The sequence below is a fragment of the Antechinus flavipes genome, chromosome 4 (genome assembly GCF_016432865.1).
Source record: "Antechinus flavipes isolate AdamAnt ecotype Samford, QLD, Australia chromosome 4, AdamAnt_v2, whole genome shotgun sequence".
Taxonomy (NCBI): domain Eukaryota; kingdom Metazoa; phylum Chordata; class Mammalia; order Dasyuromorphia; family Dasyuridae; genus Antechinus; species Antechinus flavipes.
Window position 1 is genome coordinate 428655586 of NC_067401.1, and position 17478 is coordinate 428673063.

Here is a 17478-nt window from a genome sequence, read left to right on the forward strand (position 1 = left end):
GCCATCCTCTCCTCTAGGAACCAAGAGATTTCCTTCCAGGGGTCTCTATTCAGAATCCAAATTGACTAGGTTTGAGGGATCATAGGATTACATGCATTTAGGATTAGAAAGGACCTTAGGACATGTTGAATTCAACCTCCTCATTTTCACAAGACACAGGACTAAGGAACAGAAAAGCTAAGCCTCCAGGATCAGCAAGAATAAGACTTTGGTCCATGAAGCCAAGGAGGACAATGACCACTTGTGGGTGGAGAGAGAATAGCGTGGCAGCCAATCAGATGCAAGTCTGGTGAGCGGTGTGGGCGGGGCCTGTAAAACTGCCATTTGATAGTGGTCAGTCTGGAGGATGGATGTGGCACTTGTGCAATTTTCAGAGTAACTTGGGCCAATCCTTGTCCTTAAGGGTTTGGAATCCCCCTGTCTTTTGGTTTGGCTTCTGTGTGGCTTGTTGATTTGCTCTACAGCTGCTTCTAGGGCCTGGAGGTAGGTGAAGAGAAGGGATGGAAGTGGCAAATCTCAGCAGAAAGAGTTGTTTGTGGCAGCCACGGTTAAGGACAAGGATTTAGGCAAGGAGGGTTGGGAAAATCCTTGAGCCAAGCTGTTCTTCTCCTTTTCAATGAAGGCAAAAGTCATGGAGACTAAAGGTTTACTTGACTTCCCAATTCCTTGGGAGCTACATCATTTTCATTTAGTGTTGCCTGAATGAGTAACAATTTATTGAGCACCTACTGTGTGCCAGGTGCTGAGCTAAACAATTTACAAACATCTCATTTCATCCTCAAACCATCCCTAGGGGGTAAATGTCATTATTATTCCTGTTTTAAAGGTAAACAAACTGAGCTTGATTAAATGATTTTCCTGGAGTTACAGAGATAGTATCTGAGGCTGGATTTGAAACTCAAGTTTCCCTAATCCTATACCCTTCTTTCTCCTCATTAGCACATTGTTTCTTGGGTTAACTCTTTCTTCCAGTCTTTTATTTATACCTTTCATCAATTTCTTCCTCCACTACCTACAAATGCATCCTTAAAAAAAAAAGATTCACCATCTCCTCAAACTATCAATCTATATGTCTTCTGTCTTTCATGATTAAAACCGTAGAAAATACTACTTTCATCATTTCCACCTCTGTTCTTGCAATCTAGCTTCTGACCTCAACACCCAACTAAAAAAGGATCTCTTCATTTACCAATGTCATCTCAATTGCCAACTCTGATCACTTTATCTCAGTTTTCATCCTTCTAGACTTCTCTACTGGGAATTGACACTGGTAAATCCTTATTCTCCTTATTGGGTTTTTGTGACATCACTCTATGGTTATTCTCATTAAAACTAATATTATGTCCAGTCTTAAAGTTATCTGCCACCTATCTCTGCAAGCAACCAATGCGATCAAGAACTAATATGGAATATTTCTACCATGTTTTAGATTGGATTACTTGCCATCTAGGGAAGGGGGGGAGGAAATTAGAACACAAGTTATTCATATATTTTGAAAACAAAAAGCTTTAATTTACAAAGTACCCTCCCCAAGAAAAAAATTAATATAGAATAAGTTTACTAAAATGCCTGTAAAGAACAGGGAAAGCACTCATGTTTTAGCCTCCATCTTTAAGTGAATGTCATTCCTTCTCATCTGCCCAGTCAAATAGTCCCTGCAAAACTCACGTTAAGCTTCTGCCTCAGGTATTACTATATTGGGTCCCGTGTCGGCATATATTCTTTCTATCTTTTGTATACATTAAACTATGTTGTGGTCCAGTCCTTTCAGGAATTCATGAGCCCATTTGGAATTTTCTTGGCAAAGATACTGGAAAGGATTGCCATTTCCTTCTCCAGTTTATTTTACAGATGGGGAAATTGAGGCAAACAGGGATTACATGATTTAACCAGGGTCACAACTAGTAAGTGTCTGAGGCTAGATTAGAACTCAGATTTAATCTCTCAATTCCTTTTTTTTTTTTTTTTTGCTGAGGCAATTGGGGTTAAGTGACTTGTCCAGGATCACACAGCTAGGACTATTAAGGGCTGGTTCTCTATCCATTGTGTCACCTAGCTACCCCTCTCAATTCATTCTTGTTCCTGGCTCTGCAGGACTCTTTAGAACTTGCTTGTACACAAATGCTCAAGTATTTTTCTTCCATGCTATTAGTCAAAAAGATTACATATACCAGATTATTTGATATATATTTTCTCTGTGCTTATGTGTACTGTACACTATACACATATACATCCATAAAACCATCACGCATAAGCAACCTTCAAAAATATGGGGCTGAGAAGAAAGGGGAGAGGAGAAATGGTTCCCAAAAATTAAAGGAATGTAATAAGATATAAGGAAAAAAGAAAAGAAAAATTAATTTGTGGATAAAAGAAAAAGTAAGATCCATCAGACAATACAACTTGTAGGAAAAAATGTAATGAAGGTGATCCACTTTCCACACAATGTGCATTTTAAGTTTAGCAACATTGAGCAGAAACTTTTCAGAATTAGAAGGCAGTCTGTTACTGTGAGACTGTTTAAAGTAAATGGGTCCCCATTAGGGAATTGAACTACCTGCTATTTAGTACCAGGATAATCATTCTAGATACAAGAAAGAGGGGAGGAAATTTAAAAATAAAAAGGAATAAATATGGGTTAAAATTCAGTTGTTTCTATCACCCCATCCTATGATTCAGCAATATATACTTTTTTCTCTCTGACCACAGAGTTCTGAAAATTTACTTCTGAGATGAATATTATTAGAAAAGCATCATTACCAGATCGGACCATTGTCAGAATAGCCGCTCACTTACCGGATCTCATTGTCTATGGAGATTTTACCCCAGAGCGTCCTTCCACAGAGTATTTCGATGGAATCCTCATGTTTGTGGATATTTCAGGCAAGTGTAAAAGAGATTTCTAACAGTGGAAAGAGGAAAGCCAGAATTATAACATGTTTGAAGAGGGAGAGGGCTAGGGAATGAAAAAAAAAAGAGAGATTTCAGATTTATAATGAGATTATTCTAAATTAATAAATAAGACATGAGTGCAGGCACCCACTTTGATCAGGGTTCTTCCCCCATCTCCTTCAACATCTTTAACAAAATTATAAAGTTGGAAAAGTTGACTTTATGTCTGAAGCCTCTCTTGTATGCTCTTTAGCTCCCTCACTGGGATGCCCCTCTCCCTTCACTGCTTTTGGGTGACCAGTGCCTTTGTCTTATCAAAATCTGCTTCCTGGGAGAGGATCTAATATTAGTAAGTTACACCAAAGTGAATCTATTAAGATGTTCTCATCTCCAATCATAGGATAAAAGTCTTTGCCTCCTAATAAAATAATTTCAAGGACCATTGGGCAAATAGGAGAAAGTATTGGAGGGAAAAGATAGGAGACAGAATCCAGGATCCACCCCAAATCATGTAAATATGAATGATTGCTTTCTCCTTGTCATAAAACATTTAAAAAAAAAAAAAGTTGAGTCCTGATGCTTCCCAATTTAGTACTCTTCTCCTGGCTTCTTTCTGACTCTTCTCAGAGTGCAAATGAGTTACTTGTACCTGTGCCCCAGGTTTTACAGCAATGACTGAAAAATTCAGTACAGCCATGTACATGGACCGAGGAGCTGAACAGCTGGTGGATATTCTGAATCGCCACATAAGCGTCATAGTGGAAAGTAAGTACTAGAGCTGGAGTTGGGCTTGAAAATTTGTTACAACATTACTCTTCCTACATTTGGGAGTTATAACTAAAAAGAGAGCTATGTAAGGCACTTTCATTTTGATTCTTGATATTTTCTTTTAGCTTCCCTATCAGTAGAATGTATTTAGGGAACAGGTTTTTATGTTGCTGAGGTTTGAGGAGATACAGAGAGATCCCACAATGACTCAACACTATAACTGGGAATATAGTCAAATTTCATTAAGTTGTATTATTCATTAATTCACCAGTTTGAATTGGTGAAAGACCTAAAGCGCAATACATTTCCAAAAGGAATTCACTTTGAGTATTGAAATTAGCTATTTTATTCTTCATAGTTGTATCCCCAGTAGCTAACACAGTCCCTGACAGGTAGTAAAAACAAAAGTATGTTAATTATCTGACTGATAAAAGCAATAACTCAAAAGAAGTCAATAAAATAATATCAAATAATTATAATGAAAAAAACAAAAATCATTTCAAGTGAATTGGCTCTTTGTCTTGTTATCCTACTCCTATATCCGTGTCCCTTTTCCTTCATTCAGCAATGAAAGGAAAGAGCTTTTTGGTTTGTCTCATAATGTTTTTGTTTTTTGTTTTTTAAAGAAATCAGTATGTGATTTCCCCTCTCCTTTTCTCAGAGGTGCTGATTTTTGGAGGAGACATCTTAAAGTTTGCAGGTACTGATCTTATTGATCTGGGAGGGGGAATAAGAAACTACAAAGAGGCCCTTCCACCTTAAATAGGATTTCTGTTGTTACTTATTGTTTGTCTTTCGTTCTCGAAAGGACTCCCCAAAAGAGGGGCAGCAAGGAACAAATATAAATTGAATTTGAAGAGTTTTATACAAATGAAATTCCCTACAGAAATACCCAAGTGGGCTGGTCTCTAGGGGAAACCAAAAGTGTAACCCCTCTCAATCCCACTCTTGTGCGTCTTTTAAAGGAGATGCATTGCTAGCCTTGTGGAAGGTTGAGCGAAAGCAGCTGAAGAATTTTATAACCGTGGTGGTTAAATGCAGTCTAGAAATCCATGGAATTTTTGAGAATCAAGAATCTGAAGAAGGCCTGGATATCCGAGTCAAGATCGGTAAGCTGAAAGACAGTGGTATATGTGGTCATATCATTATTCATTTATTCATTTTTTCAAAGAAAAAATTTTATTAAGACTCTCATATGTAAGGAGTCATACTATCCTCATTAAATCAACCAAACCAAACAAACAAACCAAAAAAAAACTTCTTTTGAAGGACTTAAAATCAAGTAAAAGTGATGACACTCACATAAATGAAGTACAAATTTTGATTTGGGCAGATGAGGAATAAAAGCACCAGAAGATTAAATAAGGGAGACATCAAACTTATTTTTGTTAGTAATAACAATCATATCTCATGGTTCCATAAGGCGTTAAGGTTTCCAAAGCATTTTCTTCCTTAGCACCTTCTGAGGTAGCTTGTTCAAGCAAAATTATATAGCATTGAAACATTTTCAGAAAGCTTTACAGATGATATCTCATTTAAATCTCCCAATGGCTCAGTAGAGTACTACAGGTATTATCAATCCCATTCTGTTGGAATCTTTACAAACTGCTAACTCATTAGAATTGATAGATTATTGATCTGATCTTACAAGAAGATTCCTGGGCCTCCTGAAATAAAGGTGTACTGGCTAACATAGTTAAAAGGCTATCTGCCTTTGACTTTCCATCAAAAATAAGACCTGGAAATCCACTATGTGAGTGGACATGAAAGATATCAATCTTTCCTGGATGCTTTCTCACTTGCTCTTCAAGTTCCTTAAAGAGCTTATATATTAGAAGCTGCAAATTTTATTTGGGCTGTGGCAATTCTTTGTACCACACCTACTGAATAGGCTGAATCAGATAATATATTTAGGTCTCCTGGGTAGTAAGTGAGAGCTAGCATGATCGCATATAATTTGTTCTGCTGAGGGGATTGAAAAGGAGTTCTGACTACTCTTTTTATGGTTAAATCATGAGAGTATACAGCACAAATATTTTATTTGGCTGTGTCTGTAAAAATTGTTGGTCCTTTAAGAGGAACCTTAGAAACCTTCTCCTCAAAAATCCATTGCCAATTATGAAGTAGTCTGGTTATCTTTAATGGAGATCCATGTGCAAAATTTGGAGCCATGGCTAATAAAATCTGCCACTCTGGGATGGTCTCACAACACACATTAATTTGTGTATTGGTGTAAAAGGTGTATATCTTATCAGGTCTTGCCCCAGATAATTGTACTGCTCACTTAATGGCCTTTAATAAAATTCTAGCCACAAGCACTGGGTAAGGAGTAAGGCTTTGTTCTGGTTGTGCTGGGAGGTTCACCCACTCTATCACACTGTCTCCTTGATGAAGGACTGCTGTGGGTGCCTCTTTCGTAGCAAAAACTGATATTTCCAAAGGTTGTTGAGGTTACTCTTTCAACCACATTAGATAAAGCCAGTTCAACTTCTCTCAAAGCTTCTCGAGCTTCTTTTGTAAGCTGGTGTGGTGAATTTAAAGCACTGTCTCCCCTTAAAATGTTATATAGGGGTTGCAATTGATTGGTAGTTAAACCTAACACTGGACACATCCATTGGATATCTCCTATCAATTTCTTTTTTTTTTTTTTTTTTTTTTTTTTTTTTTTTTTTTTTTTTTTTTTTTTTTTTAATTTTTTTATTTAATAATTACATTATATTTACACTCATTTCTGTTCCGATTTTTTTCCCCTCCCTCCCTCCACCCCCTCCCCTAGATGGCAAGCAGTCCTTTATATGTTGGATATGTTGCAGTATATCCTAGATACAATATATGTTTGCAGAACCGAACAGTTCTCTTGTTGCATAGGGAGAATTGGATTCAGAAGGTATAAATAATCCGGGAAGAGAAACAAAAATGCAGATAGTTCACATTCGTTTCCCAGTGTTCTTTCTTTGGGTGTAGCTGCTTTTGTCCGTCATTTATCAATTGAAACTCAGGTCTCTTTGTCAAAGAAATCCACTTCCATCAAAATATGTCCTCATACAATATCGTTGTCGAAGTGTATAATGATCTCCTGGTTCTGCTCATTTCACTTAGCATCAGTTCATGTAGGTCTCTCCAAGCCTCTCTGTATTCATCCTGCTGGTCATTTCTTACAGAACAATAATATTCCATAACATTCATATACCACAATTTACCCAGCCATTCTCCAATTGATGGGCATCCATTCATTTTCCAGTTTCTAGCCACTACAAACAGGGCTGCTACAAACATTTTGGCACATACAGGTCCCTTTCCCTTCTTTAGTATTTCTTTGGGATATAAGCCCAATAGAAACACTGCTGGATCAGAGGATATGCACATTTTGATAATTTTTTGGGCATAATTCCAGATTGCTCTCCAGAATGGTTGGATTCGTTCACAACTCCACCAACAATGCATTAGTGTCCCAGTTTTCCCGCATCCCCTCCAACATTCATCATTATTTTTTCCTGTCATCTTAGCCAATCTGACAGGTGTGTAGTGGTATCTCAGAGTTGTCTTAATTTGCATTTCTCTGATCAATAATGATTTGGAACACTCTTTCATATGAGTGGTAATAGTTTCAATCTCATCCTCTGAAAATTGTCTGTTCATATCCTTTGACCATTTATCAATTGGAGAATGGCTTGATTTCTTATAAATTTGAGTCAGTTCTCTATATATTTTGGAAATGAGGCCTTTATCAGAACCTTTAACTGTGAAAATGTTTTCCCAGTTTGTCGCTTCCCTTCTAATCTTGTTTGCATTAGTTTTATTTGTACAAAGGCTTTTTAATTTGATGTAATCGAAATTTTCTATTCTGTGATCAGTAATGGTCTCTAGTTCATCTTTGGTCACAAATTTCTTTCTCCTCCACAAGTCTGAGAGATAAACTATTCTATGTTCCTCTAATTTATTTATAGTCTCGTTCTTTATGCCTAGGTCATAGACCCATTTTGATCTTATCTTGGTATATGGTGTTAAGTGTGGGTCCATGCCTAATTTCTGCCATACTAATTTCCAATTATCCCAGCAGTTTTTATCAAATAATGAATTCTTTTCCCAGAAGTTAGGGGCTTTGGGTTTGTCAAACACTAGATTGCTATAGTTGACTATTCTGTCTTGTGAGCCTAGCCTTTTCCACTGATCCACTAATCTATTTCTTAGCCAATACCAAATGGTTTTGGTGACTGCTGCTTTATAATATAATTTTAGATCAGGTACAGCTAGGCCACCTTCATTTGATTTTTTTTTCATTAATTCCCTTGAGATTCTCGACTTTTTATTGTTCCATATGAATTTTGTTGTTATTTTTTCTAGATCAATAAAATATTTTCTTGGAAGTCTGATTGGTATAGCACTAAATAAATAGATTAGTTTAGGGAGTATTGTCATCTTTATTATGTTCGCTCGGCCGATCCAAGAGCACTTAATATTTTTCCAATTATTTAAGTCTGACTTTATTTGTGTGGAGACTTTTTTATAATTTTGCTCATATAATTCCTGACTTTCCTTTGGTAGATAGATTCCCAAATATTTTATGGTATCAACAGTTATTCTGAATGGAATTTCTCTTTGTATCTCTTGCTGTTGGGTTTTGTTGGTGATGTATAAAAATGCTGAGGATTTATGGGGATTTATTTTGTAGCCAGCTACTTTGCTAAAATTATGAATTATTTCCAATAGCTTTTTGGTAGAATCTCTGGGGTTCTCTAGGTATACCATCATATCATCTGCAAAGAGTGATAGTTTGGTTTCCTCATTGCCTACTCTAATTCCTTTTATATCTTTCTCGACTCTTATTGCCGAGGCTAGTGTTTCTAATACGATATTAAATAATAATGGTGATAGTGGGCAACCTTGCTTCACTCCAGATCTTACTGGGAAAGGTTCCAGTTTTTCCCCATTGCATATGATGCTTACTGATGGTTTTAGATATATGCTCCTGACTATTTTAAGGAAAAGTCCATTTATTCCTATGCTCTCAAGTGTTTTTATTAGGAATGGATGTTGGATTTTATCAAATGCTTTTTCTGCATCTATTGAGATGATCATGTGGTTTTTGTTTGTTTGGTTATTGATATAGTCAATTATGTTAATAGTTTTCCTAATATTGAACCAGCCCTGCATTCCTGGTATAAATCCTACTTGGTCATAGTGTATTATCCTGGTGACAATTTTCTGTAATCTTTTTGCTAATATTTTATTTAAGATTTTAGCATCAATATTCATTAGGGAGATTGGTCTATAATTTTCTTTCTCTGTTTTCAGCCTACCTGGTTTAGGTATCAGTACCATATCTGTGTCATAAAAGGAGTTTGGTAGGACTCCTTCAATCCCTATTTTTTCAAATAGTTTATATAACATTGGAGTTAATTGTTCTTTAAATGTTTGGTAGAATTCACATGTAAATCCATCTGGTCCTGGGGATTTTTTCTTAGGGAGTTGATTGATAGTTTGTTCTATTTCTTTTTCTGAGATGGGACTGTTTAGGATATTTACTTCTTCCTCTGTTAGTTTGGGCAAGCTGTATTTTTGGAGGTATTTTTCTATTTCATTTAAGTTGTCGAATTTATTGGCATAAAGTTGGGCAAAGTAACTCCTAATTATTGCTCTAATTTCCTCTTCGTTAGTGGTGAGTTCTCCCTTTTCATTTTTAAGACTAACAATTTGATTTTCCTCTTTCCTTTTTTTAATCAGATTTACTAAGGGTTTGTCTATTTTGTTGGTTTTTTCATAGAACCAACTCTTAGTTTTATTAATCAATTCAATAGTTTTTTTACTTTCAATTTTATTGATCTCACCTTTTACTTTTAGAATTTCAAGTTTAGTGTTTGACTGGGGGTTTTTAATTTGTTCCTTTTCTAGCATTTTTAATTGCAAACCCAATTCATTGACCTTCTCTTTCTCTATTTTATACAAATAGGCCTCTAGAGATATGAAATTTCCCCTTATTACCGCTTTGGCTGCATCCCATACATTTTGGTATGATGTCTCATTATTGTCGTTTTCTTGGGTGAAGTTATTAATTATGTCTATGATTTGCTGTTTTACCCAATCATTCTTTAGTATGAGATTATTTAGTTTCCAATTATTTTTTGGTCTACTTCCCCCTGCTTTTTTGTTGAATGTAATTTTCATTGCATCGTGGTCTGAAAAGGATGCATTTACTATTTCTGCCTTACTACATTTGAGTTTGAGGTTTTTATGTCCTAATATATGGTCAATTTTTGTATAGGTTCCATGAACTGCTGAAAAGAAAGTGTATTCCTTTCTGTCTCCATTACATTTTCTCCAGAGATCTATCATATCTAGCTTTTCTAGTATTCTGTTTACCTCTTTGACTTCTTTCTTATTTATTTTCTGGTTTGATTTATCTAATTCTGAGAGTGCAAGGTTAAGATCTCCCACTATTATAGTTTTACTGTCTATTTCTTCTTGCAGCTCTCTTAGTTTCTCTTTTAAGAATTTAGATGCTACCCCACTTGGTGCATATATGTTTAATATAGATAGTGCTTCATTATCCATGCTACCCTTTAGCAAGATATAGTGTCCTTCCTTATCTCTTTTAATTAGGTCAATTTTTGCTTTAGCTTGATCTGAGATCAGGATGGCTACCCCTGCTTTTTTGACTTCACCTGAAGCATAGTAGATTTTGCTCCAACCTTTTACCTTTAACCTGCATGTATCTCCCCGCTTCAGGTGTGTTTCCTGTAAACAACATATTGTAGGATTCTGGCTTTTAATCCATTCTGCTAACCGCTTCTCTTTATGGGGGAGTTTACCCCGTTCACGTTTATGGTTAGAATGACCAATTCTGTATTACTTGCCATCTTGTTAACCCCGGTTTATGCTTTCCTCCCTTCTTTCCCCTTTCCCCCCCTTCCAAGTATTAAGCTTGTGAGCACCCCTTGCTTCTCACAGCCCTCCCTTTTTAGTATCCCTCCCCCCTCCTTAGAGTTCCTCCCCCTATCTTACCCCTTTCCCTCCCAGTTCCCGTATTCCCTTCCCCTTAGCTTATTCCTTCCCTTTCCACTTTTCCCTTCTCACTTTTCAATGAGATGGGAGAAGTTTCACCATAGATTGAATATGTCTTAAGATTTTTCACTTAAAGCCAATTCTGAAGGCAGTAAGATACCCACTATATTCATCCCCCTCCATTCTTTCTCTCAGATATAATAGGTTTCCTATGCCTCTTCATGAGATGTACTACCCCCACTTTACCCTTTTTCTGGTACAATGTCCTTTCCACATCAATTTCTAGAACAAGGTATACATGTATTCTTTATACATCTATATAGTCAAAATATAGTTCCCAAGATTAATCTTTACCTTTTTAGATTTCTCTTGAGTTCTATATTTGTAGATCAAACTTTTTGTTAAGTTCTGGTTTTTTCATCAGAAATAGATGAAATTCGCTTACTTCGTTGAATGTCCATCTTCTTCCCTGGAAAAAGATGCTCATTCTCGCTGGGTAAGTTATTTTTGGTTGCATACCAAGTTCCTTAGCTTTTCGGAATATCATATTCCAGGCCCTTCGATCTTTTAATGTGGATGCTGCCAGATCCTGGGTGATCCTTATTGTGGCTCCTTGATACTTGAATTGGGTTTTTCTAGCCGCTTGCAATATTTTTTCTTTCACCTGAGGGTTCTGGCATTTGGCCACTATATTCCTTGGTGTTTTGATTTTAGGATCCCTTTCAGTGGGTGATCGATGAATCCTTTCAATGTTTATTTTTTCCTCTGTTCCTATGACTTCTGGGCAATTCTCTTTGATAATTTCCTGGAAGACAGTGTCCAGGCTTTTTTTTTCATCATGTTTTTCTGGGAGTCCAATGATTCTCAGATTGTCTCTCCTGGATCTGTTTTCCAGGTCTGTTGTCTTCCCCAGAAGGTATTTCACATTTTTCTCCATTGTTTGATTTTTTTGGATTTGCTTGACTGATTCTTCTTGTCTCCTCGAGTCATTCAATTCCACTTGTTCAATTCTGATTTTCAGTGAAGTATTCTCTTCACTCACTTTTTTAAAATCTTTCTCTAATTGTCCAATTGAGTTCTTTTGTTCTGTGGAATTTTTTTCCATTTCGCCAATTTTGTTTTTTAGAGAGCTGTTTTCTGTTTCCAGTTCACTAATCCTATTTTTCAAGGATTTTACTTCTTTATCCACTCTCTCTTTAACTTTCTCCAGACTCTTTTCCCATTTTTCTTCTAGCTCCCTTGTGAGAGCCTTTTTAATCACTTCTATGAGGTTCATCTGTGCTGAGGAACAGCCGATCTCCTCCTTTGGGGAATCACCTGGGGACTGCCTGTTTTTAGTCTCCTCAGGATTTAGAGTCTGCTCTCTATCTGTGTAGAAGCTGTCAAGGGTTAAAGTCCTCTTCAGCTTCTTGCTCATTCTGTCTATTAATCAGAGATAAACTACCAAAGAAAAACAGAAAAAAACTGGAGTCTTTCTTTGGGGGAGGGGCTGGGTGTGTTATCGAGCTTCCTCTACAGACTGCAGGTGGCAGCAGTGAGGCACTAGCAGGACTGTGCTGCGCCTGCGCTCTGAGATCCCAGAGCGTGCTGAGTCACTGAGGGGGGGGAAGGGGGGGGGGGCCCGGTCCTGAGAGACTTCAGCTGTTTGCGGTTGTATTCTTCAGCCCCGGTGTTTTTAGCTTCTCTGCTGGGCTGTTGACTTGCTGCAGGTTCCAAACCTGTAGCGAAGCTCTCCCCGCAGAAACGGCTACGATCACTCTCCACCCCCTTTCCAGTCTGCTCCCGTGCTCTCACTGCCGCTGCCCTCAGCCTGTGCCCGATCTAAAACCGCCCCAGCCCTCCAGTAAAGACAGACCTTTCTTGGCGGATCTCAAGGATGGCTTCTCTTGGTAACTATTTGTGGGTTTTTTTCAGTCAAGCATTGATTCAGAGGCTTGTAATGAAGTGGATAGTGAGAGAAAGCGCGGAGCTTATGCAACTGTGAGCCTCCTCTCCGCCATCTTAACCGGAAGTCCATCTCCTATCAATTTCTGAAAATCATTTAAAGTATTTAGCTTCTCTGTTCTTAAGGAAAGTTTTTGTATTGTAAGAACCTTAAGGTATACTTCATATCCTAAATATTGAAAAGGAGTGTGTCTTTTAATTTTTTCTGGAGCTATGTGCAATTTGTAGTTCCTTAGTGTTTCTATGGTCTTTTGTAGACATGCTTCTAACATTTGTTCCTCAGGTGCACATCCCAATATATCATCCATGTAATGTAATAACATAACTTTTGGAAATGCCTTTCTTACTGGAATAAGAGCAGCAGCAACATATATTTGACACATAGTAGGGCTATTTTTCATTCCCTGTGGCAAAACTGTCCATTCATATCTTTTATAAGGCTCAGCTAAATTAACACTGGGCACTGAAAAGGCAAATCTTTTCATACCCTCCTTATCTAGAGGGATAGAATAGAAACAATCCTTGATGTCTATAACCCAAAGAGGCCACTCTCTAGGCAATTGAGTAGGAGATGGAAGTCCAGGTTGAAGAGTTCCCATAGTTTCCATCTGTTCATTCACCTTTCTTAAATCACTTAACATCCTCCATTTTCCAGATTTCTTTTTTATAATAAACACTGGGGAATTCCAAGGACTTAGAGAAGGTTGTAAGTGCCTTTGGTCAAGCTGCTCCTGTACTGTATCTAATAAGGCCTGAATTTCATCTCTTGTTAAGAGCCACTGTTCTACCCACACTGGTATATTAGTTTTCCACTGAATAGGAACCAGTGAGAGTACTGGCATGCCTTCAACAGCAGCCCTGCCTAAAGAGCCGAAGTACTTAATTTTAATCCTATCTGCTGTAAAATGTCTCTCCCCCACAGATTGATGGGAATTTTTACAACCACAAAAGGAGTAAAAACTCCTATTTCATTTTCAAATGTCCATTTCATAGGGGCAGCACTAACTTCTGCTACTATTGATCCTCCTACACCAGACATGTAGGTGTCTGCCTTAATCTTTGGCCAGTGACTGGGCCAGCTGGTACCTCTAATGACAGTATGATCTGCACCTGTGTCTGCCAATCCTTTTAATGGTGTTCCATTCACATAAATAGTGAGCATAGGTCGGTCATCTATCACAGCTGCAGTCCAAAATATTCCTGGACTCTGCTGCTTCAAGTCAGCATCCGGGCAACCATCTACCTGTGTTAGTGACTGGGACATTAGCTACAAATTCCCCAGTTTCCCACATCAGTGTATGGATGGCCACTGTTTTGTAAGCACCCTCAGGAGGTGAAATGGTCAAGCCTATTATGCCTGGAGGCAAGGGATCCATAGGCTGGACAGGAACATATTTCTCACCTCTCCAGGGTATATCTCAGTAATCTCTACTGCATACAACTCTGTTTTTCCTGATTGCAATCCCCTTTTCCCCTCCAATTGCCTTTTGGCTGATTGATTGTGTAATCTCCTTCTTCCATCTGTTTGCCTTTTGGTTGATTGATCATATCTTACTATTGAATTTCTAAAGACTCTCTGGGTGTAATCTTGGCTGCCATCTTGCCCCACCTGGGGTCCTGAAGCTGGGCCCCGCCTCTCATTTCCCTGAGTCAATCTACATTCAGAGGCCCAGTGAAAGCCTCAGTTACATTTTGGACATGGGGTTTTGGGTTTTATTCTCTCACCCTTTCTTCTCATTCTATCTCTGTATCTACATTGGGCTCTTAGATGTCCAACTTTTCCACACTGAAAACATCGACGAATTTCTCTAGAATTCCCTTGCCAAAAGGGACCCTGTCTTCCCATATTCATCATTGTTTGGGTATAATAAGCATTTGTGCCCACTGTGGCACAGCATCTTATGATCTCCTCTAAAGGAGCATTTTTGTCTAGCCCTCATATAATTCTTTTGCATTTTCCTTATCATTGGCATTTTCCTTAGCCAAATGTCTAGTCATTATTTCTGTTGCTGCATTGTCTCCAATGGTTCTTATGACGGCTGTTTGCAAACATCCCACAAAATTTGCAAAAGGTTCATTGGGACCTTGCTCTATTTTTGTGAAAGCATTATTTCCCTCTTTCTGTCCAGGGAGAGAATTCCAAGCTTTTATTGCAGCCTTAGAAATTTGCTCATACACTGTTATGTGATAATAAATCTGTTCTGAACTCTCTGCATACTGACCTTCACCAGCTAGTTGGTTAAAAGTGATTTGTCCAATAGCTCCTGTTTGCCTATTGCGTTGGGCTTGAATCATACATAATTCATGAAACTCCGAAAGCCACAATAAATTTTGTCCCATTTCTAGACATGTCTTAGCTATGGATTTCCAGTCATTTGGGGTTAAGATTTCATAAGACAAATTATCTAGTAACATCTTCACATAAGATGATGTAGCCCCATAAAGAGTGCAATCCTTTTTCAAATCTTTAATTTTTTTCAAATTAAAAGGAGTGTATCTTCCTTTTTGACCTGAGGAGTTGAGCTCTTCAATCACAGGATATACATTTATAAAATCAGATATATCTTCTCCTTTATTTTTTGCTTTAATTAATGCCTCTTCTAATCTTGTCATATTCTGCTTTACGAGAGAAGCTGACTGTGTTTCTGCCTCTCTCCCTCCCCCTTCTTCCTCCACCCATGAAGGGTTAAATGAGGGGAGAGGGTCATGAGATGTGGAATGATCTAATTCCTCCTGCTGCCAAGTATCACATTCAGAATTGTAATTAATTCCATTCTCATCTGATTCGTCCTCCTTTTCACTTTGTAAAGTTGGCACATCTTCCTCCTGCACTTTCTTTTTCTTCATTCTAACACTTAAAGAACTTCTTATAGCCAATTGTATTAAATTGTATGTATTAAGTATGTCTTTGGAAATTGAGTTAAGTCCATTTTTATTATAGAATTAACAAAGATCCTCTCCTACTAATTGCCATTCGTTTAGATCCAATTCCTTTTCCAGAGAGAAACAAGGACATATGTTCTTTATAGTTTGTAAAAGCTCAGTGATCTGCTGTAAAATTATAATTAAACCTTGGCTTTCCATAACTTTGACAATGCTCTCTAAACATTTTCCTTGAACAGAAACAGGCTGTTTTCTAAATATCTGTCCCATCTTAGATGAAATTCTACTTTCTCTTTTAACAAAATTTCTTTGTTGCACTCATCCTAATTTCTGGTTTGAAGAGCCTTTTCCACTGGATCAGGATCAGAGGCTTTTCCACTGGATCAGGATCTGAATCAGTCCCACGTTCAGGATGCCAAAATGTTGAGTTCTTTTTCTTCTTTACAATATAATAATATGATTCTCTCTGGGGGAGAAAGCAGGTTTCTTGGGGGAGGTTTTCTGGAGGCAGCCTTACTTTCAGTTCAGATCAATAATTACCCCCAAATGCAGCCAGCTGGTAAAAATACAAATGTTTATTTCTCCTTCCAAGTCTTGTCTCTTTCCTTGGGCCTGGATAGCTAGACCATTCCATGATGAGGAAGAATCTGGAGCTCAGAGAAAGGGACTTATTACAAGTAAGTGTTGGAGATGGATTCTGAGCAGAAATCTTTCTGAGGTTTGTTTTTGGAGGCACTGGGGTTAAATGACTTATCCAGAGTGACAAAGTTAGCACGTCTCTGAAGTCAAATTTGAATTCGGGTCCTTCTGATTCCAGAACCTATGCTTGATTTTATTGTACCACCAGGAGCCCAAACCTTTCCGATTCCATGTGTAGCATTCTGCTGTTCTGCTATTACCTCTATTTCACAAATGACATTAAGCTACAGTGAAGCTGAGCCATTTGCTGGCTCATACAGTTAATTCAAGTATTTATTAAGTACCTATTATACATCAGACACTCTGAATACAAATTTTCAAAAATGAAATAATCCCTATGTAAATGAGCTAATATTCTAATGATGGGAGGAGGAATACAAATAAATACATGCAGCACAAATATAAAAATACATCCATATATATATATATATATATATATATATATATATATATATATATGTATATATATATACATATATATACATATATATATATATGAAATGGTTAAAATACAAAGTAGTTTGGGAATGAGGGCACTTGCACTTGGAGGAATCAAGAAGGCTTCAATAGAGACAGTGTCTGAGTTTCACCTTAGAGGAAAGAGGCATTCTGTGGATCCAAGATAAGAAGGGGATACATTCTAGATGAAGCACAATCACCCTGATTTGCTCTTCCTTGACTTGGCCTGTGCTATTTCCTCTCAGGATTCTGGGAAATCTGAGAGATTCATGAGATGTCCCTTTCCTCTACTGCCAGCTTGAACCACCACAAGTTATTTTCCTCCCATTTTCAGTGCCAGTGACTAGCATCCCAGTTCAATTTGATCACTTATGACTGATTAGCTTTTCCAGAAAGATTTTTGCTTCGAAGACATAGCCAAAGCAAATATAAAAACATTCCCTCCCATCTCCATCACAGAGGCATATTCTTCATCACCCTGCAAACTTCTGTGGGAGAATAGGTTTGAAACATAGCTCAGTTCCAATAGAGTATAGGTCCTACCATGTTCATGGCAGTAAATGAGTACTTGTTTTGCCTCCTGCTGGGCTGGGGACCTCAAAGTCTCTCCTCATTTCTCAAGGCATCAATGTTGCGCCATTTACAGACCTTAACCATGGAACCTTGGGATGTTGAGGACCCCTTTTGAACTTAAAAGTTTGTAGATTCCAATCCCTTCATTAGCCACCAAGCTCCCCCAAAAGTGCTGATGCCAAAAGATAGTAGCTGAAACTGGCAAACCTTTTTTGAGTGGATTCACAACCAATCAAAGAGCCTCCTTGTCCATATTTG

At 37.7% G+C, this 17478-nt stretch overlaps 1 protein-coding gene across 1 annotated transcript in view; it reads left to right on the plus strand.

Moving 5' to 3' along the window:
* The first annotated feature begins 2628 nt into the window (after positions 1 to 2628).
* The window catches only part of ADCY10 (adenylate cyclase 10), a 133121-nt gene continuing 118271 nt past the window's right edge, over positions 2629 to 17478 (plus strand). Inside the window, exons 1-4 of the mRNA XM_051996831.1 lie at positions 2629 to 2883; positions 3553 to 3657; positions 4322 to 4360; positions 4626 to 4769. Of these exons, the coding sequence (XP_051852791.1) occupies positions 2733 to 2883; positions 3553 to 3657; positions 4322 to 4360; positions 4626 to 4769 (439 nt within the window). The 5' untranslated portion in view covers positions 2629 to 2732. The remainder of the gene's footprint in view (positions 2884 to 3552; positions 3658 to 4321; positions 4361 to 4625; positions 4770 to 17478) is intronic.